A 23,164-nucleotide genomic window follows, 5' to 3' on the forward strand; every position below is an offset into this window, starting at 1 on the left:
GCATTTTGCTAACTGGAAATTTTTTAGATGTGAAACAAAACCGAACCAAAGGGAAGTCTACAAACTCCTCAACTGATTCAGACCAAAGCAAACAAACTATATTGGTTAGTCTACCTACCAAAATATCGATGACAAAACCTGAGGTTGTTTCTCTTACCTGTCCCACAGGTAACACTGCATTCAGTCCATGAACCATATTTCCAGACGAAAACTGACACAGGGATGTTGTTGCCCTCGGAAAGATTTTGACTAATTGTGTACTCGTACCGCACTCCCGGATTGGTCTCCTGAAAGAGAAGCTGTAACACACAAGACAATATCAAATAAACAAAATACGCCCCGAAAAATTTGTAGCAAAAGCTTAATTAAAAGACCCGGTTATGTTTTTTTGTGTGCGTATTTTACTGTGTTATATAGTTTTTTGTGTATTTATAAGATGCAGATAGCACTTTTCTCAACTGCTTGAAAACAGCTTGCCACATTTGTGTTTGAAATTCCTCAATTATTGATGTCATTGATTGAGAATGCCAGCCCAGTTTTTCAAATGTTCTGCCCATAGGTGCTGCTTGAGCAAGCACAGTCTGCCCAGTGACATGTTTACACCTGATACGTTCAAGATGAACTGTGCTTTGCCTGTAAAGTGGGCGAGAGCAGGTGGCAGCAGCCGGGGGCCGTGGGTTAGAAGCTGCAGTGGTCCAATTCTGTTAAAATAAAATGTTACCAAACCCATGTATCAGCTTGTACACAGTCTCCAGTTGTTGTTTTTTCAGACAGAGTAGCTGTCAAAATGCTCTACATGCGTTTTGTTGCTGCTGTTAACAACAGGCTGTATATGATGCGTAATCAAAACAGATTTAGTCACAGTTACTTCTAACCGTAACTATCAGCCACACAACATGTATTCTGAACAAACTACGCCTTTAAATCAGACAAATGGCAATTCAAATCCCTACAATTTAAAATCAATAAAAAGTTTACATAAAACGTCATCAAGTTGAATCTATGAAGCTGTTGGATCAGCTGAGAGGCCATTGTTTCCCAGTATGCCTTGGGTCCGCCTGGGTCTTGCAGTCGGTGAAAAACAACAGTGCTGCCCTGTGTCTCAGAACCTTGCTCTTGTGAAGTTATCGTTGATCACGTGATGTGAGAGCAAGTCGGGATCAAATCAAACACAAATCTAACTGGCATGCAACGGGTGGTGTTCACCGGTGAACGATCCTACGCAGACCTGGCTCATCTTGAATTAGTCTAGTGTTTGAGTATAATGAATGTGTGATGTTGAGGGATCGACTTCCCCGAACAGTTAGGGGATGTTGCAATGCTCAAGGGCACCTTAGCAGTGCTCAGGAGGCAAACTGGAACCTTCCCACTTGACCTGGCGGCGCTCCAGTTCCCAAGCCAAGTCCACAAAGACTGAGCTACTACCGCCCTTCATTACTACCTAATGAGCTACTTAAAAGTAACTACGCATGCTACAGTTGGAATCAATGAAGTCTTGAGGCTTGTGTTTGACAAGTAAGCAATGTTAAGCACTGCAAACCCATCTGGACAGCTCCTGGGATATCAGAAAATACGTTTTACGTTTTTGTGATTGAAATGCAAGTAAACATGGCAAAGCAGTTCCTGCATTCCTGAAAAAAAAGTTCAAGCAATCTTGCTGAATCACTTTGTATTATAAGAGATATGATTCCCTTCATGTCAGAAACACAGTAGGCTATACATCAACATAGAAACGGTTTTGTCCTGTTGTTTCTTTTTTTGATTTCCATGTGAATAAATGCATTGATGTCACAATTACAACTTTGTTTATTATTATTTTATTAATTTACTGAACTGTGTTGCCACCACAGGTGCTATGCTGACAGACATTTCCCTTGATTTCTTAAAGGCAGTTTCAGTATTGATTTAGGGACAAGATACACTCAAAACATTACGGCTGTTACAGTAATCCAACCTGAATCCACAGTGGTTCCATGGTGGGCCCAGGAGACGTCAGGTTCTCCAAGTGTCCTGTCCTCTCGTAGGTGAACACTGTCCCCGCTGCCTTGTACTCTCCATTCCACTGGATGGTCCAGCCACCATTCAGAAAATACTTGTTGGGGTTGTCACTCCGCAGCGCCAAGAAATTCCCGGCTTCAGCCATTTCCTCAATGCGAATGTTCCAGGCTCTCTCTGGGATCAATCCAATGTCTACATAGCCTAAAATATATTACATTTTTTAATGAGTGAAATTGAAATATCCTGATGTACAGCTAACAAACAGCAGAGAAGACAGAGGAGACAAATGCCACCTTGGAGAGCTTTAGGCTTTTACAAAAAGGAAAAGGGGAGTGAGTGAGTATGTTTTAAATGGTCATCACTGTCAAAATATCTGCCACAAAGAGTTCTATTGCTAAACCACAATTATTAAGAAACATACCAAGTCCTTCAGTCTCCTCAAAGGTTCTCCTCACAGTTGTACAGGTGGAGCCGTTGCCATGACAAACCCCACAGCGATCTTCTACAGCACTGGAGTCGATCACAAAGTCACAGCCTAAATTCTGCCACATACAAAACAAACTTCACAATGCATTCTAGAATATGATTTATAGTGATTACACAACCAAATTGAGAGAGAGACGGTGTTGTCTTGTGTCGAATTGAACATTTCAGCAGAGGTGTTAATTTAAGCAGAGGTTTAGTGGCTTGATGGTAAACGGTAAAGCAGCGGATTTGATTAGCGGGTGTATTTTGGCGACTTAATTAACCCGGCCACGGGTGAGTCTGATGAAAACGGATATATCTGAATGGTTCAACTCAGAGATTTTCTTGCATTGCACAGCACTCTGAAGGAATAATCTCTGACATTAGGCTATGACATTTTCCGCCAGCTCACAGCTATTTAAAAGGTCCCATGGGATGAAAATGTCACTCTATGAGTTTTTTTAACATTAATATGCATTCCCCCAGCCTGCCTTTGGTTCCCCAGTGGCTAGGAATGGTGTAATCCACCTTGTCCCACCTTTATGAGCTTCAATTCTGTCTCTCTTTCTCTCTTTCTCTCTCTCTCTCTCTCTCTCTCTCTCCCCCTACAGGTCGAGCAGATGACCACCCACCCTGAGCCATGGTTCTGCTCGAGGTTTCTGCCTCTTAAAGGATGTTTTTCCTTGCCTCGGTCGCCTAGTGCTTGCTCTTGGTGGGAATTGTTGGGTTTCTGTAAATAACATCACAGAGTAAGGCCTAGACCTGCTCATTTATGAAAAGCGCAATGAGATAACTGTCATTGTTATTTGGCTCTATATAAATAAAACTGAATTGAATTACAATTATAATTATATATAAGAGAATACGTTTTTAAGCACGTACTTTTACTTTTAATTCTTAAAGTAGTCTACATTTAAAATCAAGTACTTTTTCTTTTAATTAAGTAGGGTTGTTATTGTGGTACTTCTGCGCTTACTAAAGTAAATATGTCTCTGGTTATTTGTACTTTCTACTTTTACTGAGATTCAGTACTTCCTCCACCGATGGTTCTTTTACCTATATATTCAACGATATCTTTTGCATTTCTAATCCAAACAATGTCAAACTTGGCACTGCACTTACTCGTGCCTTTATCAAGAAACCTGTCTACCAGTTGAAACCCATCAGACTAACACTTTGAGAGATGTGTGCATAGCATGCACGTGCACATACACACACACACACACACAGAAAGACAGAACTGTAATTTATAGATCGATAGGGCAGGTGGTGCAAGTGAAGATCCCAGTTATTTTTAATATTGTTCTGTGCTGTTTTATTATTAATGTCAACCCACACTGTGCTGCTGCTGCTCACACCGTTTGCAGTTAAAGGCACAATATGTAATCCAAATAAACAAAAGACTAGTCCCAAAAGACAATAATTCAAAACTTAGGATGGGAACATCAAAATGACTGACAGAACTAGGACAAAAACAACTAAAACTACATTATTTTTGTTTGCATAAACATTTTTTTAGTAGGCCTATATTTTTAGGACAATTGATAGCATGCTGCAGGAATGAGTCCTAAAACCTGAATGAGTCAAACTGAGGCTTTTGGTTAGATGCCTGAAATAACGTTTGTGGTTAACAAGCTAAAGTGATGGTTTGGAGTAATTTAACCCTAGGGTTAAAGGAGTAATTTAACCCTTTGCACCAGAAGCTCGAGCTAAACAACCCCCCAGAAGCTTTTTTTCACCTGGGTCAAACAATGGGCGAGTTAGCGATATCAGCTGATAAGCTCAGTGCAGGCGCTACTGGAACCAACTGTGTATCTCGTAAATTACCCCACTAATAATAATAATATTAATAATTTATGCTCTTTATCGATCCCCTACGGGATAATTAAAATGTACACTCTGTTCTACACACAGGCCTGAAATACACACATGTTCAGGTCCTAGACATGCACTAATGGAGAGATGTCAGAATGAGGGGGTTGCCGGTGCTGGACCAGCACCCTGAACGGGTGAAGGAGGTTAGGTGCCTTGCTCAAGAGCACCTTGGCAGTGCCCAGGAGGTGAACTGACATCTCTCCAGATACTGGTCCATACTCCGTACGTTGGTCTGAACATGCAACCTTAATGCCCGAATTGATCAAATTTAACTTAACTTTTTTTTTAAAGTGCTGTAATACAGCTAGCAGTAGACAAATTACTATTGAGGCAAGTTTGGAGACACTACTTAATAATTAAATTAATAAATATGTTGTTTCTCTTTTCGATGTTGTAATTTGTAGACGTCCCTAAGCACTTGCTTATTGTTCGACCCAGGTAAAAAAAGCTTCTGGGGGATTGTTTGGCTTGAGGTTGTGGTGCAAAACCTCTATGGTGAAATTACTCCAAACCATCACTTTAAGAGATTTTCAAATTCTACAACATAAATCTTCAGTCACACCCCACACGTAAAAACCTTGTAATTGTACTCAAAAATACTTGGTTGCTAACATGCTAAATGACACAAACCAGTTGGAAGCCTGTAGAAGCTAACAGTGGTGACGGAGTCATGCGATCATGGATTAGTTCGTTTATAGCCTCCAGTTAACTTTTGTTCGGTGATTGCATTTACGCTTCAAACATAAAAGTACCTGTCTGGTCTTTAATGTTATGGACGCCCTTCAAAACACAAAATGGTTTCCAGGTAAATGGGAAAACATGTGGCTTCATGACAAAAATGTCACAAAATGTCACAAAGTCAGAGCCACAGAATCTTTGATTACTGTCCACTCAGTATCAAAAACAATGCCTGTATCAGTGACTGGCATTTTGGCCCAGGGTGATAGGCAAGAGCAGAGTGATAACAGCCACAGCATTTTTTTCTATCAACAAGCTCATTTTCATGCAAAATGTCAAATGTACAACACTCACCTGCAGAGACAACAAAGTAAGGGTCAACTAAATATAGTGCATGACAACTAACTAACAGAGCAGCAATGCGCGGAAATGAATGAGAAATACAAGAATGGAATTATTAATGAATGTTGTTTTGAAATCGAGAAAGGAAACATATTAAACACAAAAGAAGAGACAATAAAAAAAATTTGTTAGAGAATATGTGGCATAGTAGGTACAGTGCTGATACCTTACAGATGCCATTGACACATATATCTCTGCTTTTGTTGCCTTCGTAGCATGGTGTCCCATCAGTGACGGTGTCCTGCATCTTATCAGAAAATTGTTCATTCAGTGGACGGCAGTGCAGTTCACAAGGGCTGACTGAAAGAGGTTTAGGAAAGAAACAAAGTTGTGATAAATACTGAAACAACCAAAGGTGCTTCTCTTTTGAGTTTGCCTAAACATCCTCACAGCCTGAGCTAAGTTTAATCTGCTGACCTCTGTTGATGACTGCTTCCCACTTGTAGAACTTTCCCTTGTATGGTTTGTAGTTAAAGTGACTACACTGGATGTCTCTGAAGGTGGGCAGGTCATGAAGACACGGTGTAGTGTTGCAGATCTTGTACCTCCGTCTCTCTCCCAAACAGTACTTCCCTCTGTGCTTAGGACTGTTGGATAACCAAAGATGTTACTTCAGTGCCACTTTTGGACTTTTTGTGATACTGTGATATATGGTTTATTTGCTAATTCATTCAATCTTTATTTAAACCTTTAGGAATGTTTTTTAACGATTTAGGGAGTAAAATAACCAAATACACACACACACACACACACACACACACACACACACACAAACAAACAACCGGACAACAATAGAACACAGTTAAAAACAGTTGCCTTCAAGAGTTTGCAATCATGGTTTTAAATTGACCTACTGTATAGGTACAAGTGTGTTAAGTTTTAATGTGTGTCGTAAAATGAGCTAAGTGTGTGCAGCGCAAAAATGACTTTTTCTCACTATTATCATTTTGCTTATTGTTTGTCTGTGAGTACCACCTGCTTTGAATGTTGTCAGCCAATTAAATGCATTATCAGTTGTTTATCACTACCATAGTACGGCCACACTCTATCTCCTAATTGCCTCAGTAGGCCATTAACATCTATTGATAAGCTTTTTCACCTACTGTATCTATGTTAATATTAGACAGTCTTAAAGTATTTCATATCTACTGCAGTCAGTTAAACGCGTTATTAACGGCGTTAACGCATACCCATTTTAACGCCGTAAAATGTTTTATTTTGAGATTACCGTTGTTTTTTACTTTGTATTTTTTTCACATGCTGTTGCAACAGCTAGTAGTGTTAGAAAAACTACAACTCCACACCGGATGTAGCTAGACCGGAAACAAAACAACCGGCACGCCCTACACACTTGTTTGGGCTTGCGAGCCGTCCAAAGAGTAGTAATGTTACGTTTTGAGTAGATAGCGAGCGTGAGACGCCGAAATGGATACCAATAAGATTCTGGATGGAAAGTTTACTTTTTAAAAGTTTCAAAATGTTCCATTGATAAGACCAAAGTGACGTGCGTGTTTTGTCGTTGTGAACGGAGATATCATCGCAACACGTCCAGTCTGAAATACCACTTGATGGCCAAGCACACAGATGTCAAAGTCTTTTTTTCACCCTTTTATTGATGGACAGTGTTACATTGTGTGAGAGATTATTTGCTCCAAGTGTGAATGACTGTTTCAAGTGAGAATGTTGAATGTGAAATTGAACCTTTCCATGTTAATAAGAGCATTACAATGAGAAAAAATAATGGGGACAAAAAGAAATCTTGGGACATTTAGAAAGGATAAAAATGTGTGATTAATTGTGATTATTTGTGATTTAACTATGACATTAAGGTGATTAATCCCAATTAAATATTTTTATTTGTTTGACAGCACTAATTTAACCCAAATCACAATCGTTGTCTAAAACTAACCAAGTAACATTAGTTTTGTTCAAATTCACAAAAAGACTTCCTGAGAGTTAAAACGTCCCGCTGTGGTCCTGACCAGAGACCATAATTGGCTTCTGAACCAACTAGTAGGTGTTGCAGTCCCCTTTCAACCCATATCTATGAGACTGGTAACCACTAATAACACTCCTTCAATATAGTGACAGGTGCACCCTGCAGATTACATAATAGCTGCTACTGTCTCTCACCAGACAAAGACATTTCAAATGTGTGAATTAAGTTACTGCCCAATGCTCCTTTCATTATCCAAATGCCAATCATTATCTCTCCATGTATTGCCCAATATTAAAAGGGTTTTATTAGCTCATAATTAAGCTGTATTTTTCACAGACAAAGGATTGCAATATTTATTTCATTGTAAAACTAAAAAAGAACATTTTAAAGTAAAACTTACACTGGGTTATCACAGTCTCTTTGGGCGCTCTGGACTCCAGCCCCACATGTCCTGGAACAGCCTGACCACTCGCTCCACGATGCCCAGCCACCATTTACCCTCTGGGGCTGATATCCAGCTGCCACACACTCTCCATTGAAACACCACTTGTAAAAAAATAAAACCAGCAAAGTTTGCATCATTAGATAAATAAACACATAATGTAAGCCTCTTGTTCTTACTTGTTCTTGTGAAATGAATGTAGCATTGTCTTTATAGCTGAGACCCATCCACTTTAAGGTTTCCATGCACAATACTGACAGAACCATTTGTACTCTATTCTGACACATTTCACTATCATGTTTATTTTTGGCATTCTTTGCACTTTTTATGCAAGCTGAGAAGATATTGTTTAGGTTTTCTCGAGGTCAATTTGATTGTCTTACTTTCTGTTTGAACAAAAAGCAATTTTAATCACACTAATGTAGGCAGTACTTTTTAAAACCAGGATATCCTGCAATGTTCTGTAGTGGAGGTGGGCCATCTCACCTGAAACCTGAATCCCCCTCTGTCAACATCACAAAAATGACTTAATAAAATTGAAAATGAAAGAACAAACATTAATTCTAGGAAATTCTAGGAAAATAAGGGTGGGTTGCTGCTACACATAACAAATGGCAACTATTTAATGAGTTTATCTTTTGTTTTTGATCTGTCATTTATTAAATGAATCATGAGACGTAAGGTCAAGATATGGGTGACTTACTGTAGAAGCTCTAATAAACAATTTCCTACAGGAAAATTAAAAAAAAGTTTAAGCAACATTACTTAGCTTAAATGTGTGTCAATTTCGATTATGGTGTTTCAGTAGTCGCATATTTCATTCTGCCAAACTGCTGCCATGAAGCATCTAATTCAAGTTCTTTACTGCCAGATGCACAACGATACAGGTCGAAGCCAATTAAATTCATGCTCATGAAATGGAAGACTCACCTTGTCTTCCCCACAACTGGTCCCATCCACAGCCCCGTCCAGCTTTGAGTGGCAGGTTGTTCCCACAGTGCACCATAGAGTGCTGCATACATTCTAGGAAAGCAGAGAGAGAATTTTAACTTACTACCACAAATTTTAACATTTTAAACATGCTTCTGTTTTTCCCATTTGAATATACAGTAAATGGGCATTTATTAAATGTAGTTTATGGATCTGCAGTTTGTCTCATTTTCTTGTCTGTCGATACAGGCTTTTGCCCACTGGTTTACTTGCAGTATTTGTCTGACTAAATTGCCTGAATTCAGCAGTTCTACTTGAGTTCAGGTACAACAAGATGCCTTTAATATTGATGGATGAAGCATACCCTCACTTGCTTAGCCTGTTTGTTCTTACCCTGTGTGATAAAACATGTCATCTCTTCAAATACAGCAGATAAGATAGGGATTAGAGACAGGAGCTATGCAGCAAGACTGTTGACAGGGCCATTTCCCAGAAAACCATCGCTGTCTGCATGATGTTCTTTGTGAAAGGATAGCTTTAGACACTGTGCACTGAATTCTTAGCATTCATCCTAGTATCGAGTAGCTCTTAGTTTTGTGCATCATGTTCTACAGTACAACAGTAATGAATTTTAAAAAACTTTTCTGGGTGTAAAATGCAAACTCAAAAATAAACTTTACAGCAGCAGCTCAACGTGTTGAGACAATTGCTTTCACACAGAGTTAGATGAGAAGATCAAAAACTCTGGTCTAGAAAGTGAATAACCATATTTCCCCATGTTAAATAGAAAGGTCACATGGTTACGGTCACGCTACTAAACCGCTACCGTGCAGCAGTAAATAGAGCGGTCGTATGTATCATAGAAATCTTTGGAAATGGACTTTAAGGGCCCTATTTTTACAATCTAAGCACATGGCGTAAAGTGCATGGCACAGCTACGTTTAGGCAGTGTCCAAAACCACTTTTGCTAGTTTGACGGCGGAAAAAAGGATCCGTGCACCAGGCACATGGCTCTACAAGGTTGTACTTATTGTCTTCTTTAATTTAGGTGTGTTTTGGGCGTAACATGCAATAAACCACTCAGTGTCATCTCCCATTTCCTTTAAAAGCCAGGCCTTATGATGGAGGATTTGCACCGTAATGTTTTTTATATGTATTCTTTTGCATGTGTATATGCTGCTGCACTTCCTTGTGTGTGTTACAAGCATAGTGTGCGGGCTATGCATAAGCCTATGCACATTTTACTAACAAAATAAACTGATAAATGGGAGCAAAGATGGGCACAGGTGCATTTGTTATTTTAATGACGTGGGCGCTGGATGGGAAATTGACAACTGTGTTAAACAGTGTTAAACTAGCAAAGACACTTGTTTTGGCCTGTGCGCCTCGCTGTGCCAGGTGCAAGATAGAGACCATATTGTTGTTTAGGTATGAAGATGTGTTAGCTGTCTAATTGGTGAAGATGTTTTATTAAATAGATTGTGTTTAGTTCATTTGCATGTGCTTTCTTTGGTTGCTATGCATCAAGCTCTCAGTGCAACCTTGAAAAGCATCAGCTCATTGAGAACGTAACAGGAAACCTTTCAGCCAACAGTCCGGCTTGTATTTGTAACAATAACGAATCAAAAGAACAATAAACAGCTGTTTCCCAAAGTGGTTGAATCTGTCTGTTTAAAAAATTATAAAAGTTTCTGTTGCTCGACATTTATGATGAATGTGTTTGCATGTGGCCTTAATCATCATACTGCCGATTAGGAGGATTTTTGAGATTTAAGCATTTGAATGTTCAGAAAGCAATAATCAACAGTGATGTGTGAGAAATATTTAGTTTCCTTTCCAATTAATATTTTCAAATTTACAGTATGTATGCGACTGAAAACAAAGACAAAAGCTGGACAAGGCATTCAGTATTGATTCTTAAAGTAGATAATAAACTTCCAAAAAGAATTGGTAAGGTCTCAGTGACTGATCTTCTTAGCTTTTTAGATCTGTAGAGCTTACAACCTGGTTCAGACTCTCCCTGGCCTTCCAGATGCCTAGCTGAACCCCCCATGTCAGAGGGGGATTATCAGGACTACTTGACAAACTCTGGTTACGTCTCAAACAAAAATGAACATCAATCGAGAAAGCTTCAAATCAACTGAGTATCGAGCATCTTAACCACCTTTGACCAAGGACACAAAACAACAAGATGCACCAATGCCTCATGCCTACTCATCCAGAAGGCTATGGTCCATGTACACTCATGTTCAAGCACTATGGGATATTGTATTTGTTCAGAAAGCGCACAAATAATACAAGGATTTAATAAAGGCTATGGTGTTTTCTTCTGGATTCAGGTGCCTTTCTACTTTTCCTTTGTTAAATATTTAGGGCCACTTTTATGATGTAACAATGAAAGCATCACGCCAGTCACATTTATTTAATCAAGCTGCAGCAGAAACAGCGGAGTTGGGGCAGCAAAGGCTGAAGAGCAGCCCTGTGCGACCAAGGCGTTACGCTATTAACAGGACATAATCATCCCCATGGTAACCATTTTCAATTCCTGAACTCTGGTTTGAGCTTTCTGTGATTCTGGTAACAGATGCTAGAGAAGCTTGTTATCTATGCATTCTACTACTAATTCTTTTTTAGATTTAAACTGGGAAAAAAACAACCTTCAATTGAATAGAAGTAGGAGTAAAAGCAACAACATTTACACAACAAATTAATGACTTCAGAATGAAGTGAGGGAGACAGAGTGAAACACTAAATGTAATGACTGCAATGAATGATTTATTACCCTTAAAGATGTTCTATTTATTTAACATCAGCTGTGGATCATTAGATCATGATGTCTGTCATAATGTGATTAATAATGTCCTGTGTTGACATCAAAGAGAAAAGAAAAAGAATGGCGATCTCCATTTTGTATTACTAGCATGAACATGAGTAGTTACATTTACTGTATGCATGTGCATGAGCATGTGGTCGATGAGACACACATTCCTGCTGACTGCAAGAAATATGAAGGTTAAAAAAAGACGTGGTGTTTATCAAATGACTTTATGATTCGGTTTAATGAAGATACAGGACTGCTTGCTAATGGATATTTTAAGCTATTACTTCATGAGGAAAATAAATGGCACATTCAGCGCGTCACTTAGGCCGTACACACCACTGCAACACACACTAAATCATTTGTTTACAAGAAAACCCCACCATATCCCATTTAAAAAAACAAGCAGTACTTAACATTTTAGCTCATGAAACTAGGTGATTGGGAATTCATATGTGACTGAATTGGATTTGCTTAAATGTTGTAGTAAATCTATATGCATCCCATCGTTGGCTTTTCTATAAAAAAAAAATGCGCGTGTATGGTCTCCAGCTGTCCAATCTTTCACCACTACTGTTGCTTTGGCCTGATATACTCCATGTACATTATTGCAATCTGTTCCCAGCCATAATACACAGCAGTCTTACAAAGCTTTGAGGCAGAAAGCGATTTAAGCAGAGAGGATTTAATCAACTTGCAATACATTTACATTATTTAGGAAAAACTCCCCCAAAGGAGTCAATCCATCTATGCAAATCCTGTGTTAAAATATGTTTGTGCATCGTTTCTATACTTCAAACACCCCAAGTCTAAGATTCTTCAGCAGTTGAATACTGAGACCGCTTCAAGCCTTGTTAATCATCGGCATGTTAATCTTCCCAAAATCTCAAACCAGTCACTATAATGCCTCATGCAAGGAATGACCTATGCTACCGCCAATACTTACACAGTAAGATAAGCGTTTTGCTGATGCAGTGAGTTTAAATCCAGCTCATGTCGTAACTCTAGGATTTATGAATGCAGAGAGGGGAGTTTCCTGCGCTGGAAAGAGATAGCAGTTCTAGGCCATGCCGAGGTGCTTACAGTTACAGTACAGAAAATAAAACCTGTTAAAAAAAAACACATGGGGCCCTTGTACGCTCCATCAGACCTGCCTGTCAGACGGTTTAATAGCCTCTGAAACCCCCTCCCTCAACAGCCCTGACGTCAGATTAGGGAGGCTATTTCCGACCATTTCTTCTCACTCTCTGAAACTGACAAATCCAACATTCACGCCCACTTCCTCCTTAAGCTTTCTTTTTTCATTCTTGACATAACATTTCTGTCACATATCATGTGAACAGCTGAAGTAACTGTCTTAAAATGTCCTGATAACCCCATTTTTGAACAATATCACGTCTCCCCCCTCTCTATGGCGGCTAGCTTTTCACTCGGCCTTTGACTGTGGCCGTTTTTTTTGCATGATGACTCAATTTCATTTTCTAAAGTAATCTAATCTTCAATTAGTAATGTTTTTAAATTATAGCTGTCAAAGGGTGCTTTTTTAAATAATTGAGTTAAAAAGACAGAAGAACATACATAACTAAATTATACTGGCTGTTGGGAAAAAGGCGGAAAAAAAAGAGCCCAAAATGGATTTGTTTCGGTGTGAATTAGGGGGTTTGGCTGTAATGTGGCTGCACTCTTATCCCCACTAATGGAGAGGCAGGACAGTGAAACTGACAGTCCTCACCCTTTTGGTTGACGTCAAGCCAAGGAGAAGCCCCGTTTGATAATCCTGCTGGCATAGCCGGGTGGAGAAGGATGTCTGAGCACCGCCGCTTATAGTGAGTGGGCGCTCATTCCGCTGTTTGCTTAGTGAGTGCGCGGTGGAATCCCACGTGTTGTTTGTTACCATAGCAACTGAGAGCGTCCCTCATCCCGCTAGCATAGCTGGGGGGAGAAAGATATCTGCGGCGCCGCTAACAGAGAGTGGGTCCTCTTTCCTGCTCTCTGCATAGCGGGTACACAGCAGAGATTTGCATGTTGTTTGTTGCCATAACAACAAACATAACTAAAACATAGAGTGTGACCGATGTCAAAATATGCTTGTGTGACGGTTGTTTACACCGCAATGAGTATTGCGCTCGCCAGCCCTAGAAAAGGCGTCAGTTTGATTATCACAAGCAACATACGCAACACTCACCATTCTGAGTAATAAGCTGGAAGGTGGAGAGAAGTCTAAGTAGGCTATAACAGGCCCTCTGAGTGTGTGTGTGTGTGTGTGAGCCTGTCAATGCTGACACAGTGTGGTTAGCGTCGCATACTGCCTATGGTGTGGTGGTGGGCCTGTCTGTGTGAGCGAGGTGAAACTTGAGGTCCTGATTTCGGGGAGACGGCGGTGTGGGCTTCCGTCTGGAAAAAATGGGTCGTTGGAAGCGGGCAGGGAGCCCGCCCGCTGCGGAGAGAAAGAGGTGAATGCCGCTGGTGTGGTGCTCCTCTCCTGGGACGGGGACTCCGTAATGCTCAGCTATTACAAGCTCCCATCCTCCCAACGGGGAGGAGGGACAACTGATGATAGAGATGTTATCCGAGGCAACCGAGCCAGCGGACTCGTTCCTGTTGAAGACGTCCTATTCCTGCAGATCCATGGGTGTTGACGGGGTCCCGTCGGCCTGCCCAGCTGCCATCGCCAGCCTAAACAACCTGACAAGCAAGAAAAGCTTCCGCCCGCCGTAAGCTCTTAAGGTGGCAGGCGGGAGCATTGGTGGTGAGTGCCAGGCAGATCCAGGGCGTTGACAGGGTCCCGTCGGTCTGCCCGGCTGCCATCCCCCTCCCTGACAACTTCACAAGCCAGAAAGGCTGTTGCATGCCGTAAGCTCTTAAATGGCAAGCGGGCACAGAGCTGGCAGGAGGCATCGGGGGTGGGTGCCAGGCCTGCATAAGCGGCATCGAGGAAGGACCCACAGCGGGGATGGAGATCCAACGGTAGGATGTAGCCGGTCCGGCAGCTGTACAGAGGGGAACACTGGAAGTAAAAAAGTCTTTGTACTGCTAGCTTGAGGAAAAATAGGGAAACAGTTGAGGGCTGGACGCAAGGGCGGGAATTCTTCACAATGGATGATAGCCAATAGCGTCAGCTTTTAGAGGGCGAAGCCTATACGAAGTAGAACGGTCGACTCTGTACCCATGTGTTATTAACCCCTAAATTAATTTTGCACCAGAATTGTGTTTGGGGCTCTTTGTAGTAAAGATTATCTTTTCGATAGAAAAAAATATATAAATATCTTAGTTACAACCAGATTGAGCTAACAAGCAGTGTTGCAATTATATGTGCCGTATTTATTCATTTGTTTAGCTGAAGTTGGCTAATTGACAAAACCCCAGAAAATAAACAGTTTGATTGTAGCTATTGTTTGTTTGTAACCGTTGAATATGTCAACGTCATTATTGGCACGACAATGATGAAGTCTCTTGTGTAATATTGCTTAATTCAAATACATCTATCCGGAACTAAAAAGGATTTCAAGCAGGTTTAGTGCATTCATTATCATCCAGAGATCTAGAGGTCTACTGGTGTGCAGTGCAGAAGGCCATAACTTAATGTTAATTATTTGCAATAATGGCAATTATTAGATGGTGAGGAACAGCACACACTGTGCTGAAGACATAATGGGATGAGGGGGAAAGAGGAGGAGGTTGTGGGTATAGAAAGAAATACGTTGTTATGAGAGTGTCAAAGGTAGAAAATCACGTCAAATCAAAGGCAGACTGACGTTGTCGCAATACGTAGCAGTCAAACACAGGTAAAGTCTGAAAATAATAGAAAATTGCATGCTTGGACAAAAGTGTGCAGAACACAAGAGAATCAATGAAAATGTGAATGAGAATACAGGAGACCAGCATGCTTTCCACCCAACTGCATATGGCTTTGTATGGATTTATTTTGATGTATTTGTTGTTATATAGAGTCTTACATCCATGTCATCACAGAGGAGGGATCCAGATCCATACTGCATCCGACACTGATGGGCAGCGCTGTACAGAACACCAGGAAGCACAGACGTCATGGACAGCTTATCTTTCACCGGGGCATTGTCAAGGCACCAGCCCCAGCCGCGACTGTGGGAGTAGAAGGAGGATCACAGCTGATAAAAGGTCTTTTTGTTGTATTCACACAGCACAATTTCACAACATTTGTATCAAAAATATGCTTCTAGCCTTTCTGCAAGTGGCTTTCAACCATGCATGCTTTTCATAAAAGGACTTTTATGCGGCGGAGCAGAGGTTGCATTCCAGGGAAAACACAAGACTTTTACCCAGGAAAGTTTGAATCCAAATCACAATATTTTTTCTAATCTTAACTAGTCAATTTGGTGACTAAATTGAACTTGACTAAATTGTCGTTGCTGCATGATGCTCACTTTTTGTCTGCCTTGGCCTTTAAAAGGACCAACAGGTCATTGTACCCGGCTCAAAGCAGCTGGCGGTCGGCTAATTACATAGTATATCATACGAATTTGTGTGTGTGTTTTCCAAAGATTTGAATACCAAATTAGTGTATTAATCCTTTAACTAAATATCCTTAAGATCAGCTTAATCAAGCAAAATAATTAAAATCAACTGAGATCTTAAAAGGTCCATTATGTAATATAATTACGGTAATAAATCAAAAAATGACCCCAATGTGTCATCCGATTTTAAGGAAAGAGAAGATTCAAGGAAAACTACATATCTGTCAAAATGTAAACCCAGCGCGCTACAGCTGTAAGGTCAGTACAGCCATGAAAGCAACAAACAATAGATTCTAGATTCTATCCGACAATAAAATAATACGGTATGTTTCTTATAGTTGAGTGACCAGAGACATAACAAACCCTGGGTAAATATTGGAGATGTATTTGAAAGATGGAGACAGCTTAAAGCTTAAACCAAAAGGACTGCAATTTGACAAATTTCCTCCTGAATAGGTAAGCTTTTAGCTTCAGACTAATTTCTCATTGCTACAAAGGAAGGTCATTTTATCTAGTTTCAACATTTGTGTACTTACATTGAATTATACAGCTGGAGTACCTAGTTGGTTACTCGCAAAAACAATTGACACACAGCCAAAAAGTGATCCCGACTAGTCTGTGAGTTGGGTAGAGAGCTGTGAAGTAATGTCTGCGCTCTCAGCCTGTCAACCAATGTGAGCTTTGAGTCTGGAGGGGTTGGGGGAACACGACTCTCTCCAGTATTTTTCAATTTGTACTGCAGTAACTATTTTAAACACTAGCTGTCAGTATTACGTGTTGCACCTTTAAGACAAAAATACAGGAAAGACGACAAGTTTAAAAAATAACCTGAACTGGAATTTGAATAATTGTGATATAACAGATTCATTTTATTTCTTCTCATTGGTACAATTATTAAAATGGGTGAATTTATTAAAAGGGATAAAATGGTAAGTTGAAAGTGTTGTTGTTGTTACAAGGGCGCCACCATGTTGGAATTGCACAATCTACTACGTGACTGGCATGGTTAGCTACCTAGTGGCTAACTAGCACTAGCACCGCAGTCATAGCAACAGCATTCAAAGAGTCTGAGGCTAGCGGACATGGCTGAGGAAAGAGAAACCAAGAGGGGGGGTCATACTATTTCCCCCTGGCTGCAGTAATGGATTGTATAGGGCTCAGGCAGCTGGGGTTACGACACATTTCCACAGGCTACCTTTGACAAGTAAACCAGTGACATACCTTCTGACCAACTCATGGCTAGCTGTCTTAAAACTGGCTAGCTCTCCGACTGACCCTGGATTTTTGACTACGTTTACCTGTTATCCACCATACTATCAAGTCTACTAGGCAAAGGCAGAACACAAACATATTCACTAACAAAAATAAAGCCTTCAACAAGACTGAGAGTGACACACTGGGCATTACTTGAAATTGAGAAGAAAACGAATATATACCAAACGATCCAACCTAGGGAAAGGGCTAGCAACTAAGTACGTTGGAAGCACTTTTACGACAAACTCCACAAGACAGCACTCCGACCATAGACTGTATAAATAAACCATGACCACGACGATATCACAGATCGATAATGCGTTTACTATCCGCTAACTAAACCACAGAACCCAATGTCCCTCTCTACTCACTCTTAAGCTAGCAGATGTTCACCGTCTCAGGGCACATTGTTTATAGTTCCATAGTAAAAAAAGAAAAAAGTCTGCCAACTCTGCACTAGCCTAAAGTAAAGTAAACGGCAGAACTCGTGAATCTTCCATGCATCTACGGTCAAACGGGGGTAACTCTCCTACGTGCAGCTAACAAGCGACCCCATTGGATTAATTTGTCCAATTGCATTTTCCATTTACCTGCCTCTGTTTTCTTAAACGAACAGGACCTTATAACCATGTTTTTCTATTTTCTCTAAATGCACACATTATATAGGCAGTATATTTCCTAAAATGCATAATGTGCTTGGATACAATAAATGAGAGTGCATGAAAGCAGCGCCCCCCCCCCTCCACAAACACGCACAAACACACACACCAGCCACTTCCACTCCCACTTTCACCCAAACAGTATTTTTACATGCGTGTCCCCGTTCTGTATGCACAAGGATGCATACAGGTATGCACACGCATGAGTGTACAGTACAGACTATGTAATTCTCATTGCTGCAAATGTTTTCACACTAATCTTCTTATGTACAGTTTGCGGTAAATGACAGAGAAAAAGACTGCTAGCAAGTGAACATACGGTAAGTGTAACAAATGTAGGTTCTAGGTTTTCTGTAAAAGGAAGTGCATTCAACATGTTTGTTAGATCTTAGGTATCCATGCAATGTATTTTTTCCCATTTTTTTGCGGCAAATTGTTGTTGACAAGAAAACCCTAATGCACATTTAAGAAAAACAAAAAAGATGTTATTCTACAAAAAATCATTAACTAAACAATTAAACAACGCCTACACTATAAGGCCAGCTGACAACAAGCTCATACAGATATCCACACAAATGTAACTGTGTGAAGTGGCAGAGCTTTAACTAGAGGTCATTAATTTGAACTCAAACATGACAGGAATCATGCATTTTGGCACAGTGCTCTGACATTAATTACACTGGCTCGATATGAACATTCTAATTATAGGTCAACATTTCAAACTTTGGGAAGTCATAATTTACATATAATTATACAGCACTTTTATTTTATCATTAATTATACAGCAGTCAATAGATACCTGTGTTTTAATTCTAATGTATTCATGTCTTATACTCACAGAGGTTTGTTTCATGTTGTTAATACTTAAATGTAAATCAGCTTTTTGTCAATACTTTATTCTGAACATGTTTAATTAATCTGAACTCTTCCAGGAAAATTAATTTCCGGTACAAAGCTTAAGATTGATAGGTCTGTGGGCCAAGATATTTGCGTTTCAAGATTTTCTTTCATGGTTTTAATACAAGATGGTTAAGTATTAACTATTACCATCTTAAGTAACACTGATTCTCACACAGCAAGGGCAGTGGAACTAGAACTGCACTGAAATGGTTGTGTAGATTTCCTGTTAAGAGAAAGTCAATCTTAGCATGCTATAGAAAACGTGTTCAAATAAGCAAACGCAACAGGCTGGCGATGCTGTTTGTGTGTGCAAGGTGAGCCTTTCTCTGCAATGCATATGCATTTAATGTAGGATCGCATAATTAAGAAGACATAAAGACTTAAATAGCTTGTAAACATTGCTTTAGTCCAATCATGTTAAATCCAAAGTACATGGAAAGTATCTGTCCAATTTAAAACGTGTGGCAGAGAGTACAGACTAATCTCCAGATGATTTATGTCTTAGGCTCTACAGTATAGTGATGTGCTGAACTGAAAATAGTTTTACTGACAGTGAAAACAACACAGATGGCCGGACTGACACTGTCTGAAACTGGTTATGACATCAGCTTTTGAAGAAATGAAATAGTGTTAACATTATCACTTTTAATGAAATACAGCAAAGGTCATCATTTAATGCTTAGTGTCTCATTATAGCTTCCCATTACCATAGCCAACTGCACTAAATTCTGTCTGTCACAATTATTTCCTTGAAACATATAACTTGGATACAGGAAATCTCAATAAAAATAGCCAATGATTACCCATAACTTGCAGAGTACATGTTTTACCAAACTGAAAAAAACAAAAGTAAATGGTTAATTAATATTTTCCTCCTAAACACTTATCCAATAATTAGGTCTTTACAAAATAGTGTACTTACAATTTACTAGTCTGTAAAGAACAGCACAACAAAGATTCAATAAAAACTAAATTAGACTTTTCAGCTCCAATTATTTGTATATTATTTTGTTACATAATGTTTCACAATGTAAAATCCTGAACAAGTTATTATACAGATTGGTGATTTGATTCTTTGAGGCTGTCAGCTAAAAAAATTAGCTGGCACTCAAATCTTCATAATGAGAGCTCTCATCGGAGTATAATGATCCTGTGGGAATTAGATAAATGTGAGCTTTGTGATATTAATTCAATTATGTCCATGCCCTTATATGGCCAATCTGATATAAAGTGGCCTTGCCAAATCTGCCAAGGAAAGATGCCCAAGTTGTAGTTTATTTGCTATAGTCAATTATATTCAAGTGTTCTGTGCTGAGCTGCAATGTCCCATTGTCTGGATGAAGTAGATATGTTCCGGAAGAGCCAACATTAACCTATGGCCTTCTGCACGGCACACCTAAGAAATAATTAGTTCAAGTGAAGCATACCAGGAACAAACATCAGTGTGCAAATGTTCTTACTCCTTAGACCTTTATGTAATTAAACAAAAACAACAACAGAGCCCCTATAAATCTAAAGTCTGGCTAAGTAATGGTGTTACTCTTGAATAACCCTGCTGCATTACTTTGCAAAGTAATGACTGACCGCCTTCTGTGAGAAGCTGCAATCAAATCAGTGGGCTGTGCTGCTGCTAACAAGACGTAATTAACTTGCACAGGATGTTTTACCTCATTATGGGCATATGTGGTGGAGTAAAAAAGTGTTATACTGGATGTAAGTAAACTGTACCCTCTCATATTTTTCTTTGATCCATCAATGTGGAATGAAATGTCTTTCATCTGTGGCATTCAACACAAAAAACATATTGTGAAGACTGTGATTCTGTCCATTTTAAGAAGATGTCAATACATTAAAGCACCTCTTAAACCAGGAGTAGTTGGGTTTTTTTCCACTTGGATGCAGCAAAATAAGCTGTAAACTGAACATATTATCATCTTGTAACTTTGATATGGCCTATTTACACATCAGACAGATACTTAGCAACATTAGCATTGATTTGGAGTTGTGTTCCTGGACACCTGCTTTTTAAGACATGTTTGATCATTAACTCCAGATGGAAATATCTGTCTCGTAGGTAGTGTACAGTTAGTTTTTAGAGCTTTTTATGGTAATCAACTGGACGCTGCATCTGAAAACGCTGATGTGAGTGGTTGGAGTGAACCAAAAGACTAAGGTTGTGGGCCATAAAAAGCAAAATAATGAGCTGAAAGATGCTAACACGCTCTGTTGAACTGAGTGGAACTTAAAAGTCTGGGGATAGTTACATTTATTCACTTGTTATTATGAAAATATGGTAAGAGCAGCTTTAAAGAGCAAGAATTGCATGAATAATAAATTATATAAAATGGCAAACAAAGTCTCGCCAAGTACAGAATTTGCTCAAATTTTGTCTGAGGAATTAAAGAGTATAAAGGACATTACATTTTCACATTTCTTTATTACACATTTTTGTCTGTCACGTCTTTAAAAAATGTTTTTCACTCATGAGTTTACCAAAATTATTTCAAAAAAGATAAGCACATCAGATTTTTAGATATGTAGGCTGATTGTTGAGTGCTTAATAACAAAAACATTAATTTAAGATGACCTTACACTGACTATAAAACTGCAGCAATTAAAATGTTCTCCATGAGTTCCTCCGGACAGAAACGCAGCACACAGGGCAAATTAGGTTCTACTGCAGCCTTTGTCAAAGCCAGCTTTCCTGGAAATGTTTATGACAATTAGTTAACTTTTTCCTGAATCCATTCAGGGAAAAATAACTAACAATCAATATATGAGCTGCGATGAAATATGCTGTGTGCTTCTGTGTGAGATATCTTATTTCTGTTGTTCCTCTTTTTAGCAATTAAATGAACTTGAAATGAGTTGTTAGATTTTTTGCAACTTGGCCTCTGTGACCTTTCAGGAATTCTCTTCTGGACATTAAAGGGTGTCTCTGTTTACAAGTAGCCAATCTACATATGTGATAATATCTAAACCACTGAGCTCAGTGTGACCCTCCACTTTTCACATGAAATAAAACCTAGGGACCAAACCTCTGATCAGCTCAGAGCAGTGACAACGGGACAACAGAGGCATTTACAATAGAAGCCTTGTCTTGCAGTCAGGGAAAGAGATAAAAAAAGAAAATGGGGAGAAATGCTGGCATTTAGAGGAATGAGATGGGAAGACAAATATCAGCAGCTAAGTCTTGGGTGAAGAAAATGATCAATGCGGATTTAGTGGTTTCGGGTGTCACGCCAGCTGAGAGGTGGTTGGGTGGGAAGAAGGCTTAATCGTTTTTCCTTTGTATGTCCATCTTGCCTCAGTCAGTAATTGCTCTAGTCTTTTTAATTTTAATTTTATTTATACCATTGTGAATGCTTTTCGTCTAAATGTAGTATTAGATGTTCATACAAATCTACAGCCAAGCCTCTGAATGAGGATGTGCACTACAAGGCTGAAAATTAAAATACTAAGCATGTTGTTGTTTAGTGTGCAGTATACTGACCATGTTCACGATCTTAGTCTAGTACATCAGAATATTAACATTTGCCAATTAGCGCTAAAAGACACAGTACAGCTGAGGGGGCTTTTTAGCCATTTGGTCATTGGGACGGCTCCTAGGCCTCAAGGCCCATTTCAAGTCCCTTCGGTTGCTGGGATCTGGGGATTGGCTAGTAAGGAATAATGACTTGTTGATTGCTCACCTGTCTATAAATAAGGGTGCCTGGTCTCTCTCTCTCTCTCTCTCTGTCTCTCGTTACATTTTGCATACACCATACACTACGCACACATTACTGATAAACTGGTATCACGTTTAACTTTTTTTATTTAAATAAATGTAATAAATGTAAGGTTTTAATTTTGATTTAACAAACATGTGTGTTCACCACATTTAATCAAATATTTGAGCCAGGTTGTGAGTGTCATAAACCAAAATAAGTTGAAAAAAAAACTATTTTGACATATGTAAAGTCCGGGGATCACCTGTGGAGAACATGAGTAACTACACCAAATGTTATGGCAATCCATCCAATAGTTGTCAACATATTCTACTTAAAACCAAAAATGTAAACCTCCATGTGGGCTAGAAGAAAAGTAATTAAGGGAATAACCAAAGACATCAAGATTTATGATATAGTCAGGCAGATTCTTTTTGATACAAACGTTTAACTTAAATGTGTGGGAAATTGTGCTTCTAAGTGCTTAGACAACTCTCTGTTGTCTCCTTTTTAATTACAACTGGCCAGACGTGAACACACAAACACACAAAAGCAGTGGCGGCCTTTGTGTAGCAACCTCCCACATGTGTAAATATCGCCCTGT

The 23,164-nt window shown here is 39.4% G+C and overlaps 1 protein-coding gene across 1 annotated transcript in view; it reads right to left on the reverse strand.

The window, feature by feature from the left end:
* Window positions 1-23,164, reverse strand: part of LOC117949919 (A disintegrin and metalloproteinase with thrombospondin motifs 7) — a 68,141-nt gene that overhangs the window by 22,032 nt on the left and 22,945 nt on the right. Inside the window, exons 9-16 of the mRNA XM_034880522.1 lie at window positions 15,504-15,648; window positions 8,730-8,822; window positions 7,758-7,903; window positions 5,836-6,005; window positions 5,585-5,718; window positions 2,420-2,540; window positions 1,955-2,199; window positions 158-299 (exon numbers count right to left, since the gene is read on the reverse strand). Of these exons, the coding sequence (XP_034736413.1) occupies window positions 158-299; window positions 1,955-2,199; window positions 2,420-2,540; window positions 5,585-5,718; window positions 5,836-6,005; window positions 7,758-7,903; window positions 8,730-8,822; window positions 15,504-15,648 (1,196 nt within the window). The remainder of the gene's footprint in view (window positions 1-157; window positions 300-1,954; window positions 2,200-2,419; window positions 2,541-5,584; window positions 5,719-5,835; window positions 6,006-7,757; window positions 7,904-8,729; window positions 8,823-15,503; window positions 15,649-23,164) is intronic.

Source organism: Etheostoma cragini, chromosome 1 (genome assembly GCF_013103735.1).
Source record: "Etheostoma cragini isolate CJK2018 chromosome 1, CSU_Ecrag_1.0, whole genome shotgun sequence".
NCBI lineage: Eukaryota > Metazoa > Chordata > Actinopteri > Perciformes > Percidae > Etheostoma > Etheostoma cragini.